The 23,015-nt window shown below is 36.7% G+C and overlaps 1 protein-coding gene across 1 annotated transcript in view; it reads left to right on the top strand.

Annotated features, from left to right (window-relative positions):
• The window catches only part of mta1 (metastasis associated 1), a 42,265-nt gene that overhangs the window by 18,114 nt on the left and 1,136 nt on the right, over window positions 1-23,015 (top strand). The window contains exons 4-17 of the mRNA XM_052580806.1: window positions 5,852-5,978; window positions 9,085-9,148; window positions 9,636-9,753; window positions 12,501-12,603; window positions 12,836-12,935; window positions 14,503-14,691; window positions 16,172-16,246; window positions 16,325-16,383; window positions 16,502-16,629; window positions 19,261-19,409; window positions 19,668-19,857; window positions 20,721-20,810; window positions 20,892-21,044; window positions 22,616-22,770. Coding sequence (XP_052436766.1) covers window positions 5,852-5,978; window positions 9,085-9,148; window positions 9,636-9,753; window positions 12,501-12,603; window positions 12,836-12,935; window positions 14,503-14,691; window positions 16,172-16,246; window positions 16,325-16,383; window positions 16,502-16,629; window positions 19,261-19,409; window positions 19,668-19,857; window positions 20,721-20,810; window positions 20,892-21,044; window positions 22,616-22,725 — 1,655 coding nt within the window. The 3' untranslated portion in view covers window positions 22,726-22,770. The remainder of the gene's footprint in view (window positions 1-5,851; window positions 5,979-9,084; window positions 9,149-9,635; window positions 9,754-12,500; window positions 12,604-12,835; window positions 12,936-14,502; window positions 14,692-16,171; window positions 16,247-16,324; window positions 16,384-16,501; window positions 16,630-19,260; window positions 19,410-19,667; window positions 19,858-20,720; window positions 20,811-20,891; window positions 21,045-22,615; window positions 22,771-23,015) is intronic.

Genomic DNA, 23,015 nt, shown 5'->3' with positions numbered 1-23,015 from the left:
TTAGTGCGTGTGCATTTGAGAGTTGAATGAAAAAAAGTCTCTGGATCTCCAGATATGACGTTTCGGTATGGCCTTAAACTTTTTAAGGATGCGATGCCATTAATTATCGTTTTTGTATGTTTTAAGTGTTTTTGAAAGAAGTCTCTAATGCTCAACTTGACTTTATTTATTGGATCAAGAATACAGTAGAACAATAACATTTTGGAATATTATGATTTAATGGATGTTATGATTGAGGTGTTTTCTGTTTTAATATAGTTTCAAATTTTTATTGCTGTGATGGCAAAGCTGAATTTTAAGCAGTCTCCACTCCAGTGTCACATGATTGTTCAGAAATTATTCTAATTCGCTGATTTGCTTCTAAAAAAAACTTTTCATATTATTATCAGTTGATAACCATTATGCTACCTAATATTTTTATAGAAACTGTTCAACTTTTATTTCAGGATAGAAAAGAAAGATCAAAACAACATTTATTTATTTGGAAGAAAAGTATATATACGGTCTGTGTCTAAAGTGTATAAACAAATATTTTGGCAAGGCTACATTTTTATTTTTTTATTTTAATAAATTGTGAAAGTGTATCTGTTAAGTGTGTTATACTGATTCAGGATTCAAATGCCATGTCATTTTGGACATTGCAAAAGTATTGACTTTTTGCTTTTGTAAGTCAAACTTTTTTTTTTTTTTGGTTTTGACAACTTTTAAAATATGGCAGTGAATAAATGTTGATATTATGTGTTTTTAGTAAAAGGAAATGCATTTTATGTTCTAAGCTGTTATATTTAATAACTTGTGGTTAGGTTGTGAGTGGCTCCTTGAGAGAATACACTACATTGACCATATGAGCAATGACTGCTAATGCCATTGACAACTAATATTTTACTTGTTGATTAAATTTGCATGCTAAATAAGTTACATTGACCATGTGCTGTGCTAACTGCTCATTTCATTTTCAAATAGATAAAATTAACTGCTTCCAGAGCCACAACTCAATTATCTTGTAAATTAGTAGCGACCTTTTTGGATAATCTACTTAGTTTGTGTTTATCTGCAAATTAAGTTACTCAAACTCGATGTAGTTTTTTTGGTTGAACATAATTTAACTAGAGGATGTCATAACTCAAAAAGATTGATCCAAACTTTTTTTTAATGTCGACCCCAAATATAGGTTTTTAGAGTAGTTTTCACTTATTTTTGTGTTTCTGTGTCCCCCAGCATTGATAACTTTAAAATAGAATTTCCTCCATTTCATCTTTCCTCGGATTCACTTCAGACTGCATATTCACAGCTCTTGTTACATTTTTCTTTTGCTGTAGTGGTAGATTAAGTAGTGCTGCAGTGCCACCGCTGAGTAGTAGTGCAGAAAACACTGTCACAGTGGTTTAGTACATCGTTCTGTCTACATTAGAGCAAGAATCCAAACGTTGAAGAACAATTAACAGAATCCAATGTCCAGAAAATCCAGTATTTTTTTTGTAAATGAAGCTGAACGGGATTTCTAGATCGCCAAACCTACCTCAGTTTTAACTGTGCTTAGTTTTTTTCCCTGCCCTGCTATGGACATAAATCGTTTGGTTTGGTCACTCTTAAAATTAAAGCTTCACGGTGCCATAGAAAAACCTTTTTTTTGTCTAGATGGTTCCATAAAGAACCTTTAACATCTGAAGAACCTTTCTGTTTCACAAAAGTCTCTTCATGGTGAAAGAAGGTTCTTCAGATTATGAAAAGGAAAGAAAGAGATGGTTCTTTAAAGAACCTTTGACTGAATGCTTCTTTGTAGAACCAAAAATGGTTCTTCTGTGGCATCGCTGTGAAGAGCCTTTCAAGCTCCTTTATTTTAAGAGAGGTGTGCTATTACTTTTTGGATATAAAACAAAGAATTAATCTGGCACATAATAAAGTCATTAAAAAAAAAAATCTCATAGATTTACAGACAATCCTATCTAGAGACCAGAATATCATAGACATATGAGGGAAGACTCCTTCGACTTGGACCAGAAAGCAACAGTCAAGAACCACCCACAACACCCTAGTTTTGCATGGACAAGCATTACCATTTTAGTGCTCTTTAAGCTCTAATTCGAACCCAACAAATTTAGTCTCATTTAAGCTTCCATAGTTGGATTACAGTTAACTGATCCAAACGCCTTTTGAAAACATAAGCGCTGTGAGTAAAAATGGATTCTCAGCTCGACCTCCTTTTCTTTTCTTCCCCTCCACCTGGTAAGGCGATTCATTCATCAATAATTGATAATTGGTTAAGACAGGTGAAATGGAGAGGTAATTTGTTGAGTATAGGCAGGGTGCAGGCAGGGCCCGATGATTGGCTTTTTTCTCTCTCTTTCTCAGAACTCCAAGCAGAGTTTACTGAGTTCAGCTCCTCTCTTCTCGACGGCTCTCAAGAACGCGGCTGGCTGCTCGTAGCCACAGGGCTGTTCCTCTCTCGCTTGTTCTCTTATTCCATTCACTCTCTTTGTTTCAGGCTCCATCTCTACCTCATCTCTCAGCAGGGGTTGTCGATACTCCACGCACAGCTGTAATAGAACGGTTACTGATGTGCAGCTCTTGTAAAGAGACCACCAGAGTTTCAGATTTCTTCATAGCAAGACATAGCTTGTGACAGGTAGAAAGCAATGGCATACATGTATGCTGAATGTAGTAGCGGTTGAGGAAGAGGAGGGAATACTTATTGATTTCACACAATCGTCTTTTTTTTTCATTTGAAATCCCTTGATTCTATTTGTTCTGCTGCCTTTCCTTCCATCGTCATGTTTCTCCATCTGTCTCACTCTTTTTTTTGCTAATGAAACTCCAAATGAATTGGAGCACGCTCGCTGGTTTCCCTCCCTCCCTCCCGACTCTCTCCCACTTATCATTCTCCGCTGCACTCTGCCTCCATACAGCACATATATGTGGGGTTTGTCAAGAGAGACGTCTTCTTTCTCTGTACATCCCCAGTAATCTTTTTAAGAGAAGGGTGATAATGTGTTTGCGTAAACCCAATTAAGAAAAGGCGTCTGTGTCATCTTGCTCTCTTTTGGTTGTTTGCAGTCATTTTCACGTTTGCACACAGTGTTTGATTAGTCTCTGTTTGAAGATGTTGATTTAAGTTGGATGAATAGCCATCACAAACTTATCCGCACCCCACTTTGAACTCTTCAGTCCTGTAAAGATGGTGTGATTGTCTGATTTGGGTCTTTTTAGTGCTTGAAATTAAATGATCAGAATATATTTATATATTTATTTTATAAAATAACTTATTTTATATATTAGAAATTATATATTTTATTAACCTTTTTTACAAAAAAAATAAAATTAATAATTGCATGTTTTTTTTTATTTTTTCGAATCATATTAAACTGGTCTTAAGATGTTGCTAAAAAGAACATTATTTTGTGTATTTGGTGTAATGAAAGTTGTTTATGCGGTTTAAGGTAAAAAAAAACATATTCTACAAACTGTACATTATTGTTTCTCCTCTATGCCCTGTCTTTCTGAAACCTGTCGTTTTTTTTTTTTATAAAAAAAGCTCATTGTTCTTAAAAGTGAGGTGTGCTCTGATTGGCCAGCTATCCAGTGCATTGTGATTGGCCGAATACCTCAAGTGTGTGACTGAAATGTTACGGCCACTGATCTATCTATATATATATATATATATATATATATATATATATATATATATATATATATATATATATATATATATATATATATATATATATATATATATATATATATAACTGGATCGCTCATCACGGTCTAAACTGCCAACAGGCAGTGAAGCCACCGGAAGTGTTCGATCCGCCATCTTCCTAATCCCTACCAGCAGAGAGCACCATTGAGTTACATTCAAACCGCTGTCCTAAAATAACTCGATTTGTAGCTGATCAATCAAACGGGACTCGTTTTTTTGTTATTTGTAATAAAGTAATGTTTACTTCAGATGTTATCTGCAGTGTTTACGGTCTTTTGGGACAGGATAAGCGATATATTTAAATTGTGTTGGTGGGTGTGTCTGCTGCGCACTGGCGACACAGGTCAAACTGATCAAACACAAAAATGGCTTATTTCTTTATGAACTAGATTATTCAGGAATTATTAAACGAACGTATTAGTATCAGAAATGGATTTTAATATATTACAATGAATTTTACAATTATGTTGTTAATATTTCTCTATAATGAAATAAAAAAAATAATAATTTACTATCTGGGAAATAAAGCTTTGTATTTATTTCTTAAATCCGTACTGTATATAGTCAGTTATTTCTCTGAATAAATTCAGATTTCAGCACAAACACTTTGTAGTTTGTTATATGTGTTGAGGTCGTGTCCGTCTGATGTTTATCATGTTCATGATGCTCACTACTGTAATGAACATAGCTTTTTTATAAGTAGGGGATATTCCCAACATTTAAAAAATAACCGTTTACATGCATAGGGTGTTCGCATTGTAATAATGTACAGTGATACTTCATATTTATAAACACTGACTTGTTAGGTGATGTTTTCTCATTAAAATCATACAATTTCCTATTAATTCAATGGAACGTTTTCGCACACTAGGGATTACCAATATGGCGGCGCGGCGGCTTCACTTTAATGACGTCATGAGCAATCCAGTTCTATGTTATAGATCAGTGGTTACGGCCCTTAACATACTAAAGACAAAAGACAAGACGAAAAAAATAATGTAAAATGCGCTGCACACATCTGAATATTTGGGTTGAACTGTTCTGGAATAGTGTTGTAAATACAACTTAAAGCGTTAATTTACCCAAAAATGAAAATTATGTCATTAATGACTCATCCTCATGTCATTCCAAACCCGTGAGACCTCAGTTTATCTTCAGAACACAGTTTAAGATATTTTAGATTTAGTCCGAGAGCTCTCAGTCCCTCCATTGAAGCTGTGTGTATGGTATACTGTCCATGTCCAGAAAGGTAAGAAAAACATCATCAAAGTAGTCTATTTGACATCAAAGGGTCAGTTAGAATTTGTTGAAGCATCGAAAAAAAATTTTGGTCCAAAAATAAGTCATTAATGACACAATTGTAATTTTTAGCTGAACTAACCCTTTTAACCACTAATTTTTAGTCGTGTTGTCTTTTGGAAGGCCAAAGTAAGTAGTTTCGCTTTCACAAAAGCAAGAATCAAGGTTATGCCTCTTTTCTTTGTGTGAACGTGGGGGGTGTTATGCAAATCTTCCAACATCATGATGTAGACATGTGAGGGCGTGTTTAAACGAGGTGTTTTAGGGGGGCGAGAACAAGTCTAAACTTTTATATCTGTTTGGGTTTGAGACTTTAGTCTTTGCAACTTCAGGGATCTTATCACAGATTCTACCGACCTAAAGAACCTTGGCATCCATCTAAAAAGCTCTATGACCAGAATCATATCAGAACATGGCTAAATCAAATCACTTTTATCTTCCATTGCCACATTTGCTCATTCCTGTTGCGTGTCCCCAATCTGGCAACCCAGATGTGGAATAATGAGAAATCGCTCTTTTCAGTATTTTGGATTTGAACCATAGTACTATTTTCATCCATTAGCTGTCGATATTACACACTGCACCTTTAAATTGTATCAAGGGTAAATGAATTTGAGTAAATAGTGTGAGTTCATTTTGAAATCTAAAAACGATAATGTTCCAGTAGAAGGGAGTCAAGAGAACTCTGGCTCCGGTGCCATTTATAATTTTTAATGTTATGGCCAATAACCAATAAATGGCCAATACTAAAAACGCTTACTATTTTAATACTTAAAACGATTTTTGCAATTAGCTTGCATATATGTAATAGATTATCAATAAGGGTGGACAAATGAAGGTTGTTTATATTTTTAGGAGAAATAGAAGAGGAGATGGAGAACCCTGAAATGGTGGATCTCCCAGAGAAACAGAAGCATCAGCTGAGACACCGAGAGCTCTTCCTCTCCAGACAGCTGGAGTCTCTGCCCGCGACACACATCAGGTAACCTACAAAAAGCTTTGTCGATATTGTGGATACGCTTCATTCTGCGGTGTTCTCTCTAGCAGCCGACCGGCCTCACTCTTATTAGCGTCTGCGTGAGTCACACATCTCACGCACATACCGGCTCCCTTCAGTCTCTTTCATGTTCTGGCCTAATGGAATCTCCAGCACAGGAGAGTATCAACCTCTCGTTCATTCTCATCGCTACGAATTCAGAGGAGAGCAAGTGAAGTTTGAGTCTATCTCGTTTTTTCTCAAGAGCTTGTATTTTTTGTCAAGTCATCTATACACGTGAATAGAACCATTTAATGAGGATCATGCCCACATTTATTTTGGAAGTCGCTATGAAATCGATGTTCTCAGGAAAGCGCCCATTCAGCATGAGGCTGCCCTTTAAACCACCACATCCGCTCGTGTCCTACTTACAAACCTAGGTGCTGGCCAGGTCACGTCTGACTTATGTAAATCGTCTTTTGAGTTTGTGGAGAAAGTCGGACTTAAGGGTGGAGCGAGCTTGACCTTTCTGGATGAACAGGTTCTTCACTGTTTGGTGATGGACGGTGGGCGGTCAGCATCGACTCTCTCAGGGGTTGAAGCGATTCATCAAGTGATACGAATTTTCCTTCTGTTTTACTCATTTGCAGTGACTCAAAAACACTGAAAAGGATTATGTTTGGAAGCCTCTTTATTTCAGAATAGAGCTAATAGTTCTTAAATGTTATTATAATGTAACTGGCATTAAACACAACAACAGAATAAGTTCAAATTCAGGATTTACTCAGATCTCATGCGAGGGCTTTGGATATACTGCCAAAAATAATTTCTTATTCAGCGTTTTGTTTTGTTTTTGAGAAAATATCGAATTATAATTAAAACAAGATACAGATGATATTAACCCTTTAACTGCCCCACCAAGAAAAAAGCATTTTTTGTTTGCATTTCTTATCTCCTTATGTCATTAGTTACCACACTCAATGCATTTTTTTTCCAACACGTCCCATAATTTTTAAAACATTAGCTTAGCTTTTCTACATTTACCATAAAGTGACAAATCAACCATTTGGTTGAGCACGTTTTTGAAAAATTATTGAAAACATACTAAAGTTTTTTCATGGCACCAAGTAAAATAATTTTGTAAAGTTAGGGCTCTTACTGTGTAATCTGTCAAAAAAATATGCTTACCTTGCAAAATTTCACCAAAAACAGTTTACATGGCAGGAGTGATTTCTTTCTTTCTGACATCCATCAAAGAAGAAGTGTTGTGACAAATGCTGTTGATTTTTTTTTGGCTTAACATACCTCTACCAGATGGTAGAGATGGCTCAATCATCTTGAATTAAGTTAGGTACTCCTCTCAATAAGATATAGTGACTCAAAATGTGCTCAACCATTTGGTCGAGCGGCAGTTAAAGGGTTAAGTCTGGTTGTTAGAAAAATGTATTTAAGTTAAAAGGAAAAACAAATTTTCTCTGCTTTCCCTTATAAACTGCTTCTGTCATTTTTCTGATGTTGTAAATTGATCTTGTTGTAAGGATAATTAGATATATTAAATAAGAAAAAACACTTATAAAGTGTAATATTTTTTAAATATTATTTTTGGCCATTTTGCCACAATTGATATACTGGAAAGAGGCCAGGATGTAAAATTTCCATATATATACAACAGCTCTAATTTCCTGTGTAACTTTGTTGGTTTGATGTTTTCTAGCTCCGTTTTAGCTCTGGTACTAATTCATGCAAACTAAATCAAATACAGTTAAAAAAAAAAAAAAAAAAGATTAACCATTAACTTCTAAGAAATTCTAAGCATCGGTTCTTATATCTAACATCTTGGAGACCACGTTTATTTTAAAAAAAAAAAATTTATACTTAAAAAATTATTAAAAAAAAAAAAATCAAATAATCATTACTTGCAGTTGGCGACATTTAAATGAGCTGCTGTGAATGAATACACCTGTTTAACTACAACCAGCTAGGAACAATGGTCTGTTTCTGATACGTTTGGCTTCAAATGTTGAATGGGAGTCCATGAAACGAGTTTTAACATTCTAAATTGTGTAATATGTTTTTAAATGTAATAAGTACTATAATGCCGCATTTCCACCGAAATTACCCAGAACATTTGTACCAGGAACTTTTTTCCCCAGGAACTTTTTTCCCCCCAGACCTGTTGCTTTCTGCGTTTCCACCACGATGTAAAGTACCGGGAAGATTAGGCAAATAGTCTGGTGATGTAGGTCTGCGCGCATTCCTCAATACAAAGTACGCTGATTTTGGACGTGCATCGTCCTCGGTAGTTCAGACTTTGTGCATTCATCTCGGGAGTGTGATGTCCGCGACGATGCAAGTCCGGTAAATCTGCAAACAGTGTACTTGATAACTTCAGTCAGCTGACCATGGCTACTGCTATTTTCCTCTCTGTATATTTACAATAAAACGAAATGGGATATCAAATACCACTGCCTCCTTTCGTTTTCATTTAAACATAATAACAGCTGCAGAAATGTTCTTAATTCAGGGATATGTGTATATATGCACGGCGGATACATGAGGACTGAGCTCTCGCTGATCATGCTTCATTTCCGAGATCGGCGAACACATTTTTAAATAGGCGCTGTCTTTATAAATAAACCACAGATTTGAGTTTTAAACCACTACATTCTCGCCTGAAATATTTTAACATTTAATTTCATGACACATTAACAGTAATATTTAGCAAATGTTGATCCGAATAAATGGTGGTTGAATCCAATCAATGCTGCGTGAACTCAACCAATCAGAATGTTTAGCGCCCAAGTCCCACCCCCGAAAGTTCCGGAACTTTGAAAAAGTACCACCTCGCCAGCAGGGACTTTCTGAGGGGCATTTTATTTTTTACCCGGAACTTTTAGTTCCTGGTTCCTGCGGTGGAAACACACCGAGTACCAGGCCAAAGTCCCTAGTTCCTGGGTAAAGTTCCTGCGGTGGAAACGCGGCATTATACAGTAAATTCTTAACCTGAGCCAAACAGCAAAATTCTGTCAGTACTGTGAAGCAATTCAGATCTATTTAAAGGCATATGTGATTCAGTCCACCACTAAAACTGTGCTTTATGTTGTTCTTTTAGAGGGAAATGCTGCGTTACACTTCTGAATGAAACGGAAGCCCTCAAGTCCTATCTGGACAGAGAGGTGAGTGTCAAAGCATGCCGATGTGTTTTTGTGCATGTGCAAATGCTTTTGTTTGCATGAATTTGCTTTTCACTCTCTGTATCTCCATTCACAGTATGTCTGCAAGAGGGAAATGTTTATCTGACGTGTGTGTGCGCGCCTGCATGTATGAGAGCTAGTTTGAGTCCCGATCCAAATGAATAATTCAGTGTGTTGACCCAGTATGTTCCTCCTCATATTTAGTAATGAGGAGACTGGAGACTCTACAAAGAGTGAAGCCGGTCCTCTAAAATCTCAAACACTGGCCTTCTCCGGTTCATTTGTCTGTGTTTATACTAAAGGCCAGGAACATACGTTATGCACAAGCTTGTTCACCACATTACTAACGTGCTGTACTTGGTGTGTGTTCTTGTCTTTGATGCAACAATGCACAAAGTTAAGCTTAGCATTTGTTACTGTACTTTAATGCAGTGCAATGTTCTGGCCATAATCAAGTGTCTCTTTGCAGGATGCCTTTTTCTACTCTCTGGTATACGACCCTCAGCAGAAGACTCTGCTGGCTGATAAAGGAGAGATCAGAGTGGGAAATAAGTACCAGGCTGACATCACTGACCTCCTCAAAGAGGGTAAGATGTCTCTTCGCCTTATTGAGTTAGACATGGTCAAAGCTCTGAGCTCTTCAGATGAGACCATTAACACGCCACATATTCAGCAGCTGTTTTCTCATCTTGTTTTTCTCTCTTGTATCACTCGTCAAGTGTGTTCACATTTAAAAATAATACACATCATTTCTTGAGTAGGAAATGTGCGTATTAAAATTATTTCTGAAGGATCATGTGACATTGAAGACTGAAGTAATGGATGCTGAAAATTTCAGCTTTGACATCACAGAAATTAATTACGTTTTGAAATATATTTAAGTTATTACAATATTACTTTATTTTAGTCAAATTGTTGAGGATAAGAGACATCTTTTACAAAAAGCTTGGTTATTTGATACTTTTGGTAATGTGTATTTTATAGCAAACATTACTTGAATTCTTAATACATACTAGTGTACTAGTGGTTTTTAAGGATTTGTTTTAAATACAAAAACATTATTTCACGGGACACAGACATTTACTTTCTTTAACATACTGGTTGCTGAATACTGTTCAATTGCACTGAATAGAAACTGGAGCTTTCCACTTTACAAATTATTCAGACCGTTGGGAAACCAAGCTTGCTTTTCCCAAAAGCATCATAAAAATAAATAGATAATAGAAACCATTGCCACCCATTGCTTTGTAGAAAACACCGCTCGGATCGGTTTAATTTGTTCACAAATCATTTAGAGCAGTTTGTGAGAACTGAATCAACTGATCCACTGAAAAGATCCAACTCAAAGCAACAGTTTGATCATGAGTCACCACAATCAATTGCAGATAGATACAAATTGTTTCTTATGTTGAACATAAGATATTTTGAAGAATGCTGGTAATCAAACAGCTGATGGTCGTCACTGATGTAATAGTATTTCTTTCCTGCTTTGGAAGTTGATGGGGACCAACAACCAGGCCCGGACTGGCCACTGGGGACTCTGTTCAGGTTCATCTGTAAATACACTAAAGAGCTTTGTTTATTAAAGTAGTTAAGTATTAAACTGTTAGTATCTGTTAGGCTATAAGCATCCCATTATTATGATCATTATTCAGAATGCTGTGCTAAAGGACATCAATATCCATTGTAAAGTAACATAAATAAAATGTAGCAGAAGTAGATATTCACATGGATTTATTCTACAGCGAGGGAGGGAGCTAGAGCAGACAACAAAACACAAATGATTTTTAATATCAATTAATTCGTAATTAACTAATTATTAGTCACAGCCTAATAATTCAATTGTGTGTTCAGTTTTAGAATTTTTCAACAAATATATTGTACTAATTTTGACATGTAGGCACTTTAGAAAATGTGTTGTAATGCACTACCAGTCAAAAGGTTTTGATCAGTAAGAGTTTTAATGTTTTTAAAGATGTCTCTTCTGCTCACAAAGCCTGGAATGTTATTACAGCAAAACAGTAATATTGTGAAATATTTTTTGTTTAAAATAACTTATTTCTATCTGAATATATTTTAAAATATCATTTATTACAGTGATTACAAAGCTAAATGTTCAGCATCACTCCAGTCACATGATCCTTCAGAAATGATTCGGTTGAACTATTCCTTTAGTGATGGACAAAATCAAGTCCCGTCCTTGACTGTCGTTCCTTCTTTACTCATTTATTATTGTATGTCATAATACAGAAAAAAGATGATCACAAGTTACAATTTAATGTCGACTTCAATGCCCTATTAGAATCATCTCAAAATGCCAGATAGAACCCAATTCATAGCTTTCAGTCACGTGAGCGGCTTGAAGACTTGGAGGTCAGAACATCCATAGAACTGTAGTTCTCCATCTATTATTTCCATCATAAAACACTAAAATAAATATCAAAGAAATAACAGTTAAAAAAAAAGAGGAGGCTGAATAAAAAGGTTAAATCCACCTCGTCTACAGGACGCGAGAAATGTGGTGCGACGCAACAAAATGCTAAGCTATAAAACTCATCAGTGATGCTACACAGGATGCAGCACGACACGACAAATCCCATACAGTAAACTGCCTCGTTCTGTTAATGAGGAACTGAGACAGAGTTCAAATGTCCTTTAGACACAAGACCGACTCAACTTGTTGCAACACAGTGCTGTTGTGTCCGGTGTTAACACGGTTCACTGTTTCGCAATAACTCCACGTATGTATGCGCTCTTTTTGAAATGGGAATCGTTGCCACATTTCTTGTTAACTTCTTCAGTTTATCCCGTTTGTATTTGGCCAGTTTGGAGAAAGCCTTACCAAACCTGACCAACCAGGCGTTTGCAATCACCGAAAATTGAAGACACTTGTAAAAACGTGGATGGGTGAATGGAGATGGCTCCAGATCGGCGATGTAGTATTTGGTTTCCCAACAAGGTCCATCGCCCAACAGAAAATTAATTTTCTGAATACAAAATAAGCTGTATTTTCTTGCACTCAAACCTGCCAATCTAAATGAATCACTGTGTATGGGTTTTGAGGTAATTTGTAAATTACCATAGACTAGACTTATAGTCTAAATAAAACAATTTGCAACTATTACTGTTGTTATACTTGTCTACACTAGTTCGTATCATGCTTGTTATAGAGTGTGTGACGTCAAGTGCACAACCGCCGGTGACAGTAGAAAACTGTGCTGGTCGTGATGCTGTTGTCATGATGCTACACAGCCCTCATTAGATGAAGGATGGTTTCAGGAAGAAAGTGAAACAGAAATGTAGTGAATGTTATGTGTGGGTGTTGGTTTGTCAGGAGAGGATGATGGTCGGGAGCTGGAGAAACTGGAGGAGAAAGTGTGGGATCCCAGCAGCCCCCTCACCGAGAAACAGATCGACCAGTTCCTCGTCGTGGCTCGGTGAGATCCCACAGCGGGAACACATTTGCTGTTTTGTAGCGAAGAGAACATTGCGGTTTAAAGACAATAAACAACAAAATTTCTGATGATGCCTCCCAAATAATAGCAATTTTTTAAACCACTCTATACCCTGTTATTTCAAACTGCATATTTTGCTTGCTCTCACTCACTCATTCTCTTTCACATTTTTTCCCTCTCTTTCTCAAACTTCCCCCACGCCCCTCCCCTGCAGGTCTGTGGGTACGTTTGCGCGGGCTCTAGACTGCAGCAGTTCAGTTCGGCAGCCCAGTCTGCACATGAGCGCTGCGGCAGCCTCCAGAGACATCACACTGGTGCGGCACATCTCACTTTCTCACACTCTCGCACACTCCACACGCTGCTGGAAGACTTCACACTGTAGTTAAGCTCAGCAGCCTCATACTAGTTAATGGCAGACATTTATAGATAGAAAAAAGAAAACTTGAACCTTTTTGGATCATTAGTCCACTTCTAAAACTGATTGTAATACCTAATTTTACAGTATTATATGTAATAATATAATAAAAAGCTTTCCATTGATGTATGGTTTGTTAGGATAGGACAATATTTGGAAGATATAACTATTTGAAAATATGAGGGTACAAAAAAACTCTAACACTTCTTAGAATATCTTAGAATATCAGACACTGGAAACTCATGTTTGTTTTTTGTCTAAAAGAGAAAATAGATATCTAATAACAGTATTTGATGAAGCAGGGGTGTATGAAAAAAAAAATCCAGTTTTATTGTTAAAGTCACAGTTTGTGTAAACGATGACCGTTTTAGGATGATAGATCGACTGAAAAGAGATTACAGTGAAGCATATTGCAGTCAAAATTCATATGCAATTATAAATTCAGTTTGTATCCATGAGCTAGTGCAGAGAGTGAAAGGCCATTTAAACCAACATCTTGTGTTGCATTAAAAAAAGGAACCAGCTCATGTTCCTTTCTTTTAGAGCTGAAAAATAAACCTTTTGTTGTGTAAGAACAGATGTGTTTAAATCAGTCAAAAGTCAATTTAAGATTTGCAGATTGTTGATACTATTCTGTCATAATGGTCAACAAAAACCTCTACTCGGGTTTGTAATCGTTTATTTAAAGTCGAAATCATATTAAACAACCCCGACTGAATAATTATACATGACTAATGGTACTGTTTTGAAGTTTAGTCTAAATGTTACTTTCATTGACACAAATTCAAGGACAAAACGTGTAATGAATAATAGAAATACATTAGAATGGATAGTTTCATTAATTTAAATGTATAGATATTTCAAGCCTACTTTTAAAATTAGCATTTTTTGGTTTTGGCGTCAGTCTCAGCGTTTTTCGTTTTGCGTAAAGGTAAAGTGTGCCAAAGTTCATCAACAGTAATGATCAAAATAAGAACTGTTACACACAGCTTTCACGAATGCCATTGGTCAGTCAAACTCAAGCCATTGAATCATTGCCACTCATCATTTGAGTGGCAACATGTTATTAGAATTTAATGTGCACAGTGATCACTATCATCTCAAATAATCACAGATCAAATAATCTCCACCAGGCGATCATGTAATAATTGCGCCAGGCTTATTGCCAGCTCAATGTTCAGTTTTAGCCTATAGGCAGTTTGAGAAGAACATCAGAGCACTGTTTTCACTCTCCAGCCACCCAGCTCTGCCCTTTGTGTACAAAAGATGAAGGAAAGATGCCCGAGGGCAACATCCCCACGCATAAACACACACACTCTCATGCTGCCCACACAATTCATCTAGTTTCAATATTGTGTTGTTCCCAGGATTGAGCAATTCAGATTTCCAGCTGAAAACAATGGACCGTTTGGTGATGAATCTTGGATTTGAGCCATCATTTCTGATGTGTTTTTATTTCTTTTCAGTTTCACGCCATGGATACGTTGCATAAGAACGGCTACGACATGACGCGGGCCATCGCGGCGCTGGTACCCCAGGGTGGGCCGGTGCTCTGCCGGGATGAAATGGAGGAATGGAGCGCCTCCGAAGCCAATCTGTTCGAGGAAGCGCTCGAGAAATACGGCAAGGACTTCACTGACATCCAGCAAGACTTTGTGAGTTTGTGTTTGCACAAGCAGAAGGGCGATTTCTTCAGTTTGTACTACAGCATAGCGTGGCTTTGAAAAGATTTGAACAGCATATGCTTAGATAATTGTGGCAGTAATGACTGATAAACTGCCTTTGTTCAGGGGACAGCGAGTGTGCCAAGTGTGCGTTTAACTCTGCCATCTGCTGGTCGATGGGTGTATGTGCAGTACTGAGTGTTTCAGCTCTGTGGTTCAGTCAGAAATCTCTACTTAGAGAAACAGGGAGGAGCCAGCCATGGAAAATGGGCACACCCTAAAGAAGTCAACCAGATCATTCAGGGACACAAAGGATGGGGAATGGAGCTGGAATTCTGTTTGCCATCATGAGCGGATTTGCTTTAAAAAGCTTCACCAAAAAGGAAAACTGTCACATTTAATCATTTTTTTTTATGTTGCTTTTTAAATCCATACGATTTCCTTCTAATGGTTAAGAATTTTCATGCCAAAACGTTTGTCAAAAAGTGACAAAAACAGAAAGAGCTCCATAAGAGTCTATATGACTCATTTCAAATCTTTGTAAACCATATAAAAAACTATGTATGAAACCGACCAAAATGTTAATTATTATTCATTTATAATCTACACCAACTCAAGCTCCATCATTGAGTGATTCAAACAATTATAATGTGTGAGACTCATTCGTTCACTGATCCGTTCTCAAGTTCAACTTTATGATCTGACTCCGTGATCTGGGAGTTAAAAGGTTTTAAAATGGCATTCCAAACATAGATTATTGTTCATATTCCAAACATAAAGGAAGATACTTTTTTTTAATATTCTCCATTTATTGAAAGTCAAAAGATGTAACCAAAACTCTAGCACATTAGGAAGACATTGGCTGCATCCGAAAACTGAAAAATGCTCTCTTCGGAAGTTCGGAGGTCACATTCCAAGGTCGTGAGGCATCACGGCACGTCCGAAATCAATGTCCGCTTAATTTCCTGTCTCCTGAGATGCCTTCATCTGGCCGGTTTTTGAAGGCAGCATAGATGTATCCTTCGCTGCCTTTGATATCCCACAATCCTGTGCGTTCCATTCTGTGACAGTAAAGCCAAAAAATAAAGATGACGTCTGAAAGTTGCGGTCGGTGGTCAGTTTGTGTGTAAATGTATGTTTCTGAGCAACACTTTTTAGTGAGAAATTAATATTGCAGTAATGAAAAAAAAAAGCCTAAAATAAATCTGTTAATTTTGTAAATTATGTCTCCTCTGAAGACTTTAATTTAACTGCTCAGTTTATAGAGATTGCTATTACAATGTCTTTATAAGTGTCAAAGTTTTGGTTTGCGTGGATGTCCTATGAGTTTGAAAAGACATGAGGATAACAAAATTATCATGACCTGGTAACCTACCCATTGTAAATATGGGGTAAAATATAATAAACAGCAATTTGTTAATGATTTTAGTGAAGTATTGATTCTAAATGATCTTTTATTTTCCTGTTCCAGCTTCCTTGGAAGTCTTTGACCAGCATCATTGAGTATTACTACATGTGGAAGACCACAGACAGATATGTTCAGCAGGTAATCCAACACGGCTGTCTCAAGTAGAAAACCTAGATAGCTTTCACATTGAGACTAACTGGATCTTGTTTCATACAGAAACGATTAAAAGCAGCCGAGGCTGAGAGCAAGTTAAAGCAGGTTTACATCCCAAACTAGTGAGTATTTCAAAAGGTTGAAGTTCAACCCTGGATTTTGCATTTCTCCATAAGCTTTGAGTGATTGCACTTTGACCAGATGAAATCCAGTAACTGTCATGGGCTTTTTTTCCTACAGTAACAAGCCCAACCCTAACCAGTTGAGCATGAACAGCGTGAAGCCAGGCCTCGTGAATGGAGCAGGGGCACTTCCAGGAGCACCGGGCCAGCCTGTCGGATTGGGCAGAGCATGCGAGAGCTGTTACAGTGAGTATTTGAGACACTCTCAAGGACTTCAGATGTTTAAAGAGATTTTAAACTTAAAGGACCAGTTTTATTTTTATCCCCTGATAATGTTTAGTCAAGATTTCTCCCATCACAAACAGTCATCATGTAGTTTTCTCTGACATAGATATAAAAGGGATAGTTCACCCAAAAATGAAGATTCTGTCATTTATTACTCACTCTCATGTCGTTCCAAACCCATGAGACCTTCATTCATCTTTGAAACCCTGATTATGATATTTTTGTTCAAATCCAAGAGCTTTATGACCCTGCATAGACAGCAACACAACGGATATGTTCAAGGCCCAGAAAGGTCGCAAGGACATTGTTAGTTGGTTCAACTGCAGTTATGAAGCTACGAGAATATTTTTGTGTGCAAAGAAAACTAAACGAATGACATTATTAAACAATTTTTTATTTTCAGTGACAATTGACAGTATCATGTACAGTGTTGAGGAAAGTTACTTTTAAAAGTAATACATTAAAATATTGTGTTACTCCCTAAAAAGTAACTAATTACGTTACTATGTTACTATTTATGGAAAGTAATACATTGTTACTTTCGCGTTACACTGCGTTACTTTTTAAATATGAGCAGGGCTTGATTGTTTTTAATATAAGAAGTTCTATTTATAGCAAATTTAAAAGCCCTTTCAAACCAAAACATTATGTATAACCTCAGGCTGAAGGAAACGTACATTTTCATCTGTACAGTAGAACACAGAAGAAATAGGTTCAACACTCTTAACCTGTTATCCTGCACCCTGACGCCCGCGTCCTCAACTCCCCTCAACTCACACGTGTCAGTGTTTATGAATAGATTAAATGAAACAGGACAAATTTAATCTTGACACTATATATCATTATAAAGATCTAAGCCTCAAGCATCGACGACAGATCGCTGTTTTTCGATGGAAAGCTTATAAAGACTGTATTTGCTACATTTGTGTAAGCAGTACACATTAAAACATGAAAAATGAAAACGCTGTACATACCAGATCCGTCGTAATAACGAGTCATAAACACATCCACAGGTTTAGTTAGAAAGGTTAGGGTCCACTGAGCGACATCTCATGAAGCACTTTTAGTCCAACGAAGCAATAACGTTGTAATATGGATCATAATTCCTTCGTTTACATTTCAGTTCTTGAGCGACTGAATTGTTTGCGTCCTTTTTGGAATGAGTCACGCTAAGAAACTATGTCTTGGAAGTAAAAAAATGGCATGGTTTTGCAGTGTACAGTGTCACAGACAGAATGAGAATGTAGACAGTCCCAGAAAAATATTTGCAGGAATCTCATTTTTCATGATATCTTTTTCAGATAAAAAAAAAACCCCAATGAAGCACAAGTGTTATTTTATCTAAAGTCATTTTCACTTATTATCATGGTTGAACTAGATCATCAAAGGTCAGCAGCAAAGATAGTAGTTAATAACATGGGATAAATCTATCTGTGTTATTTTTGCGTCATATGCTGAGTTTGCATTTCACTGTTTTAATTAATTTTTATGTATACTAAAATCAGTTTGTTTTTTTTCCAAGGGGAATGAATTAATGCACATTCACATTTAGTTAACACAGCGCACACAACCCCCCTGTACTTCTGATTTCTCCCAATATGGGGACAGAAGACTTGTCAGTCAATAAATGGAAAACATTTAAACAATACTTTTTTTTAAAAAGTAACTCTCATATTTTCTTGTAAATTAAAAAGTAATGCTCTACTAGTTACTTGAAAAACATAATCTGATTATGTAATTCGTAATGCGTTACCCACAATGGTGCTTTAATGGTGCTGCTTTTTAGGTAACATTTTCAAACCCCAAAAATGCCTTTTCATGCAAGTGAACAGAAAACTGTTGTTTAAACGTCCCCTCAAATGAAAACTGTTACAATGTGTTCTGTAAGTTTAATAAAGCTTAAATATGAAAAATAAATATATATGTACACATACATTCGTGTATCAGATGCACGTTGATATTCTGATGTTTTTTTTTTTCAATCACATTTTACTAATTCCAAACCACATCAATCGTAAGTACTATTGATTTTGTATTTTATCATTTATAAGTTAAATATAATAATCCATGAAGACTGGAAGTGAAAAACTGCTTGTATTCAGGTGCGCAGAATAATTAGGCATGTTTTTTTTTACTGATAAATTTAGCCAAAAAAGAGGTTTAACTCGGACTGAAACGTAAAGAATGATTAAATCCCCATGAGAAATATTCAAAACTAATGCAATACAGAAATTGCAAAGACAAGACATGACTGTTGGACAACAAAATGCTCACTGGGATTTTGGGGTAAGAAAAAAACACAGGTGAAGAAGAAACCCATTACATTCTGAATTATGATGAAATACATTTGACTAATATTTTATAGGCTTTATGGACATCCTCTGTAACACTGTTTGAAGAATTTATCTTCCAGAATCTGGCAGTAAGTTTTAGGAGCTAATTTTTAGTCAGTAATGCAAGACAAACTTTTCAGGATAGAAGATGGAATAAAAATGAGCTCCTAAAACTTACTGTGTGAACTATCCCTTTAAACTACAGCGAGTAGAGCAGAGTGGAATTGGAAGGAGCTTGATGTGTTTTGTTTGTGTGCAGCCACTAGCTCGTATCAGTGGTACTCATGGGGGCCGCCCAACATGCAGTGCCGACTGTGTGCCTCCTGCTGGACTTACTGGAAAAAGTACGGAGGTCTGAAGATGCCAACCAGACTGGATGGAGAGAGGCCCGGACCCAACCGCAACATGGTGGGTGTAAAGTGAATTCTCTCCGAACATGCTCCACGGGGCTCCGAGTCAATTCTTCACATGAAATTGAGTTGTTTTATTTAGTCTGTTTTTCTTGTGCTGTGCAATTCTCTTTTATTATGCCTCTTTGTGAATGAGTGAAACTTTCTTTCATTTATGTTTAAAAGTGAAATTCATGGACTTTAACAGAATTAAAATGCAATATTTAGATTTCGCTGTCACCCAAGACTTGACTTTCATCTCTCTGTCTGTGTTCAGAGTCCTCACGGTCTGCCCATGAGACACAGCGGAAGCCCAAAGTTTGCTGTGAAGACCAGACAGGCTTTCTACCTTCAGACGTCTCAGCTGACGAAAGCTGCACGCCGCGTCTGCCAGGACCTGCTGAGATCCAGATATTTGGCCAGACACCCGTACACTCCTGTCAACACTGCCGCTATCAAAGCAGAGTGTGAGTATCTGCTGTGAGATATGAATGTGGTATTTTAAGAATAATACCGCATTTAATAACTATTTAAATAAAAGTTTATACTTAAAGGCTCAAAAATTTGATAAACGAGTAAAACAAAAAAAAACAAAAAAATTTAATTTTAATATTTAGATTAGAAGGCAAAACATTTTTTTCAACTAATTAACTAAGTTGGGAGGTAGTGCCATATGACATTTTATTTTATTTTTTGCAACCTTAACATGTCTCAAAAAGATCAAATATTTCATTTTAATGTTTATTAATATCTGATATATAAGATACTTATTACAACTGTCACAGTCTCGAGAATATACAGGGATCCTAATATAATATAATATAATATAAAAAGTCTTTATTATAATTTTTTTCCTTCATGTTTCCTTATAGTCGTTATACCACAGGACTGATTTGGTAAACAAATGTTAATGGACCAGAGCTAACATGGACTAACAATGAACAGTTGTACTTTTATTAAAAATAATAATGTAACAAATGTATTGCTTAGTGTTAATTAATCCATTAAATATAGTTAACAAGTGGAACTTCGTTTTAAAGTGTTAGTTCTAAAAAAAAAAAAAAGAAATTTTATATGTGAATAAAAAGATACAAATTATGCTAAACTATTATTACTGCATTCTTTGAAACAGGCTTTTTTTTTTTCTTACCCCCTGACGAACACCCAAAACTGAACATATAATGGAAAACATGTTCATACAATAATCAATCTGCTTTTTTTTTTTATTAAAAGAGTGTTGTGTCATTGACCCTGTACTGAATTACCACAGCAATTTAACCCTGAGTAGAATACATTCTTTTAATAGCATTTCTTTTTTTACATATTTCAGGTGCGGTTAGGTTGCCAGATATGTCCAAGAAGCTTCCATCTCTAAAGCAGACTGTAAGGAAGCCTTTAGAGTCGGTGGTTCGATATCTGGGTAAGTGAAGCTGTCTTTCCTTCCAAAGGTGTTTTTTCAAGCAAACTCGATTAAATCATGTCTTTTCACACCGTGTTCCAGAGGCCCACCCCCTCCCACCCAGATCAGATCCTCCACGAGGACCCACCATTTCCATGGGTAGCCTGACGCCCATTAAATCCACACCCATCCTCAACAACGGCTCCCCAACCATCCTGGGCAAACGCAGCTACGAGCAGCACAACGGTTTGGATGGTAAGCCATCGTCGGGTTTCTGAGCTGCCCACACCACACACTCTCTTCCTACTCTTCTTGCAATGTCTTATTCACTTGTCTTAAACTCTCCCACTCGTATCTCCACCAGCCCTCATACAGGAAATCACACATACACTACTTTAATCTCTGAATGGCTTTCATGGTTGTCATGGTAACAGACCAGCAGTGACTCACATGGATCATTAGTCCTGCGGGAGGTCAGATCCCAAAACACAGACTAAAGGCACCGTAACCGTCGATTCAAAAGGAGGGCTTCCTGAGCACGTGGCGCAGATGTTAGGAACACTTATGTATGCTCCCCTGTCACATTGTGCTTCATTACCCTCTAGTCTCTGTGAAGGCTTTGGAGGGAAACCAATGTTCGCCTGTTATATAAAATCCTGATGAGCTTGGCACCATTCTGTCCAAAGCAGCAAATCCTTTTTTTCTTCACCCCCATGCTGCTTTTTCAGATTGCTTTTACATTTGGGGTCTTAATGCACTTGTTCTTTGGTGGTGTGAGCCTCAATTATAATGTAAAGGATGGGGTTAGCAGAAGAGTGCATGTAGTACCTCTTAGAACCAGTAGGAGACAGGTGAAACTGTAGAATGGAGCAGTGTCTGGAGCCTCAGTGACGGTAGCTTTTTTTTTTTTTTCAAAACCTGGTAAGCTGCTCTGATATGTACTTCCTGCCGCATGGGCAGCTGTCTTCTAAGGTAGCATCCTAATGGAAATGAAATATCATAGGAGACTATTTTTGTGTGCTCTTCATAGGCAGCAGCTCCATGTGCCGCACAAAAAGCTCTCTTTATTTAAGCACACTAGAGATTCACCTTCATTATTATCCTCTATCACAATTAATATTTACAAATACCAAATATTCTATATACCATATACGACACAAATGTATGTTCATATTAAACCAATTATTTACATTTTATGATTTTAATTAGTTGTTAAAATAACTTCTTTTTTTTATCAATATACATATGTATATTCCCTCCTGGTGGAATGACCTGCCCAACTTAGTCCGAGTTGCTGAGTGCTTATTCATCTTTAAGAATTGACTAAATACACATCTCTTCCATCATTATTTGTACCTTTATCTCTCTATTCTATATATATTCTTGAATTATTAATACTGTGTTCTTCAGGTCCAACTAATTCTTTGGTTTTCTAGCATTTTTGCATATTTGAACCCTTTCCAATAATGACTGCATGATTTTGAGATCCATCTTTTCACTCTGAGGACATATGCAACTATTACAGAAGGTTCAAACACTCACTGACGCTCCAGAAGGGAAAAAAACATGCATTAAGAGCTGGGGGATGTGTACATTTTTCTTATTTTGCCTAAATATCATATTTTTTAAATGTAGTACTGCCCTTCAGAGGCTAGATAGTTACATGTTTCCCAGTAGACAAAACAAGTTAAATTTACCCTGATCTTCAAATGCAAAAAGTTTTCACCCCCTCCCCGGCTCTTAATGTAAATTGTTAGGTGTAAATGCATTTTACCAAAATGTATAGATGGATTTATTTCCTTTCTTTCTCTCTATGTGTGTGTCAGGGTCCAAACCTAAAGTTCTGGTTCCTCAGTGGGAAATAATGGCCAAAAGGGTGTCTGAACCAAGCCGAACTTCCTCTGGCCTGCAGGATGAGGTTCATGAGCTGGACTGACCTCTGCTTTGACATCTGACTGCTACACTCTGACCAGATGAGCAGGTAAAGCTGATGACCATTTCTAACGCATATATTCTCAACCGGTACATTTAGTAGCTATTCTAATAAATTTGATCTTTAAAAAAAAAAAAAAACTTGCATCAGATGTAAAATATGTATACTGTTCAAAACTGACAGTAAAGGCATTTATAAAGTTACATAAGATTTCTGTTTCAAATAAATGCCATTCATAATCTTGAAAAAAAGTTTCCACAAACGTTTTAAGCAGCAGTGTTTTTTTTTATTTA

The sequence above is a fragment of the Carassius gibelio genome, chromosome B17 (assembly GCF_023724105.1).
Source record: "Carassius gibelio isolate Cgi1373 ecotype wild population from Czech Republic chromosome B17, carGib1.2-hapl.c, whole genome shotgun sequence".
NCBI classification, from domain to species: domain Eukaryota; kingdom Metazoa; phylum Chordata; class Actinopteri; order Cypriniformes; family Cyprinidae; genus Carassius; species Carassius gibelio.
Note: the sequence above shows the minus strand (reverse complement) of the source record. Positions and strands in the feature narration are given on the sequence as shown.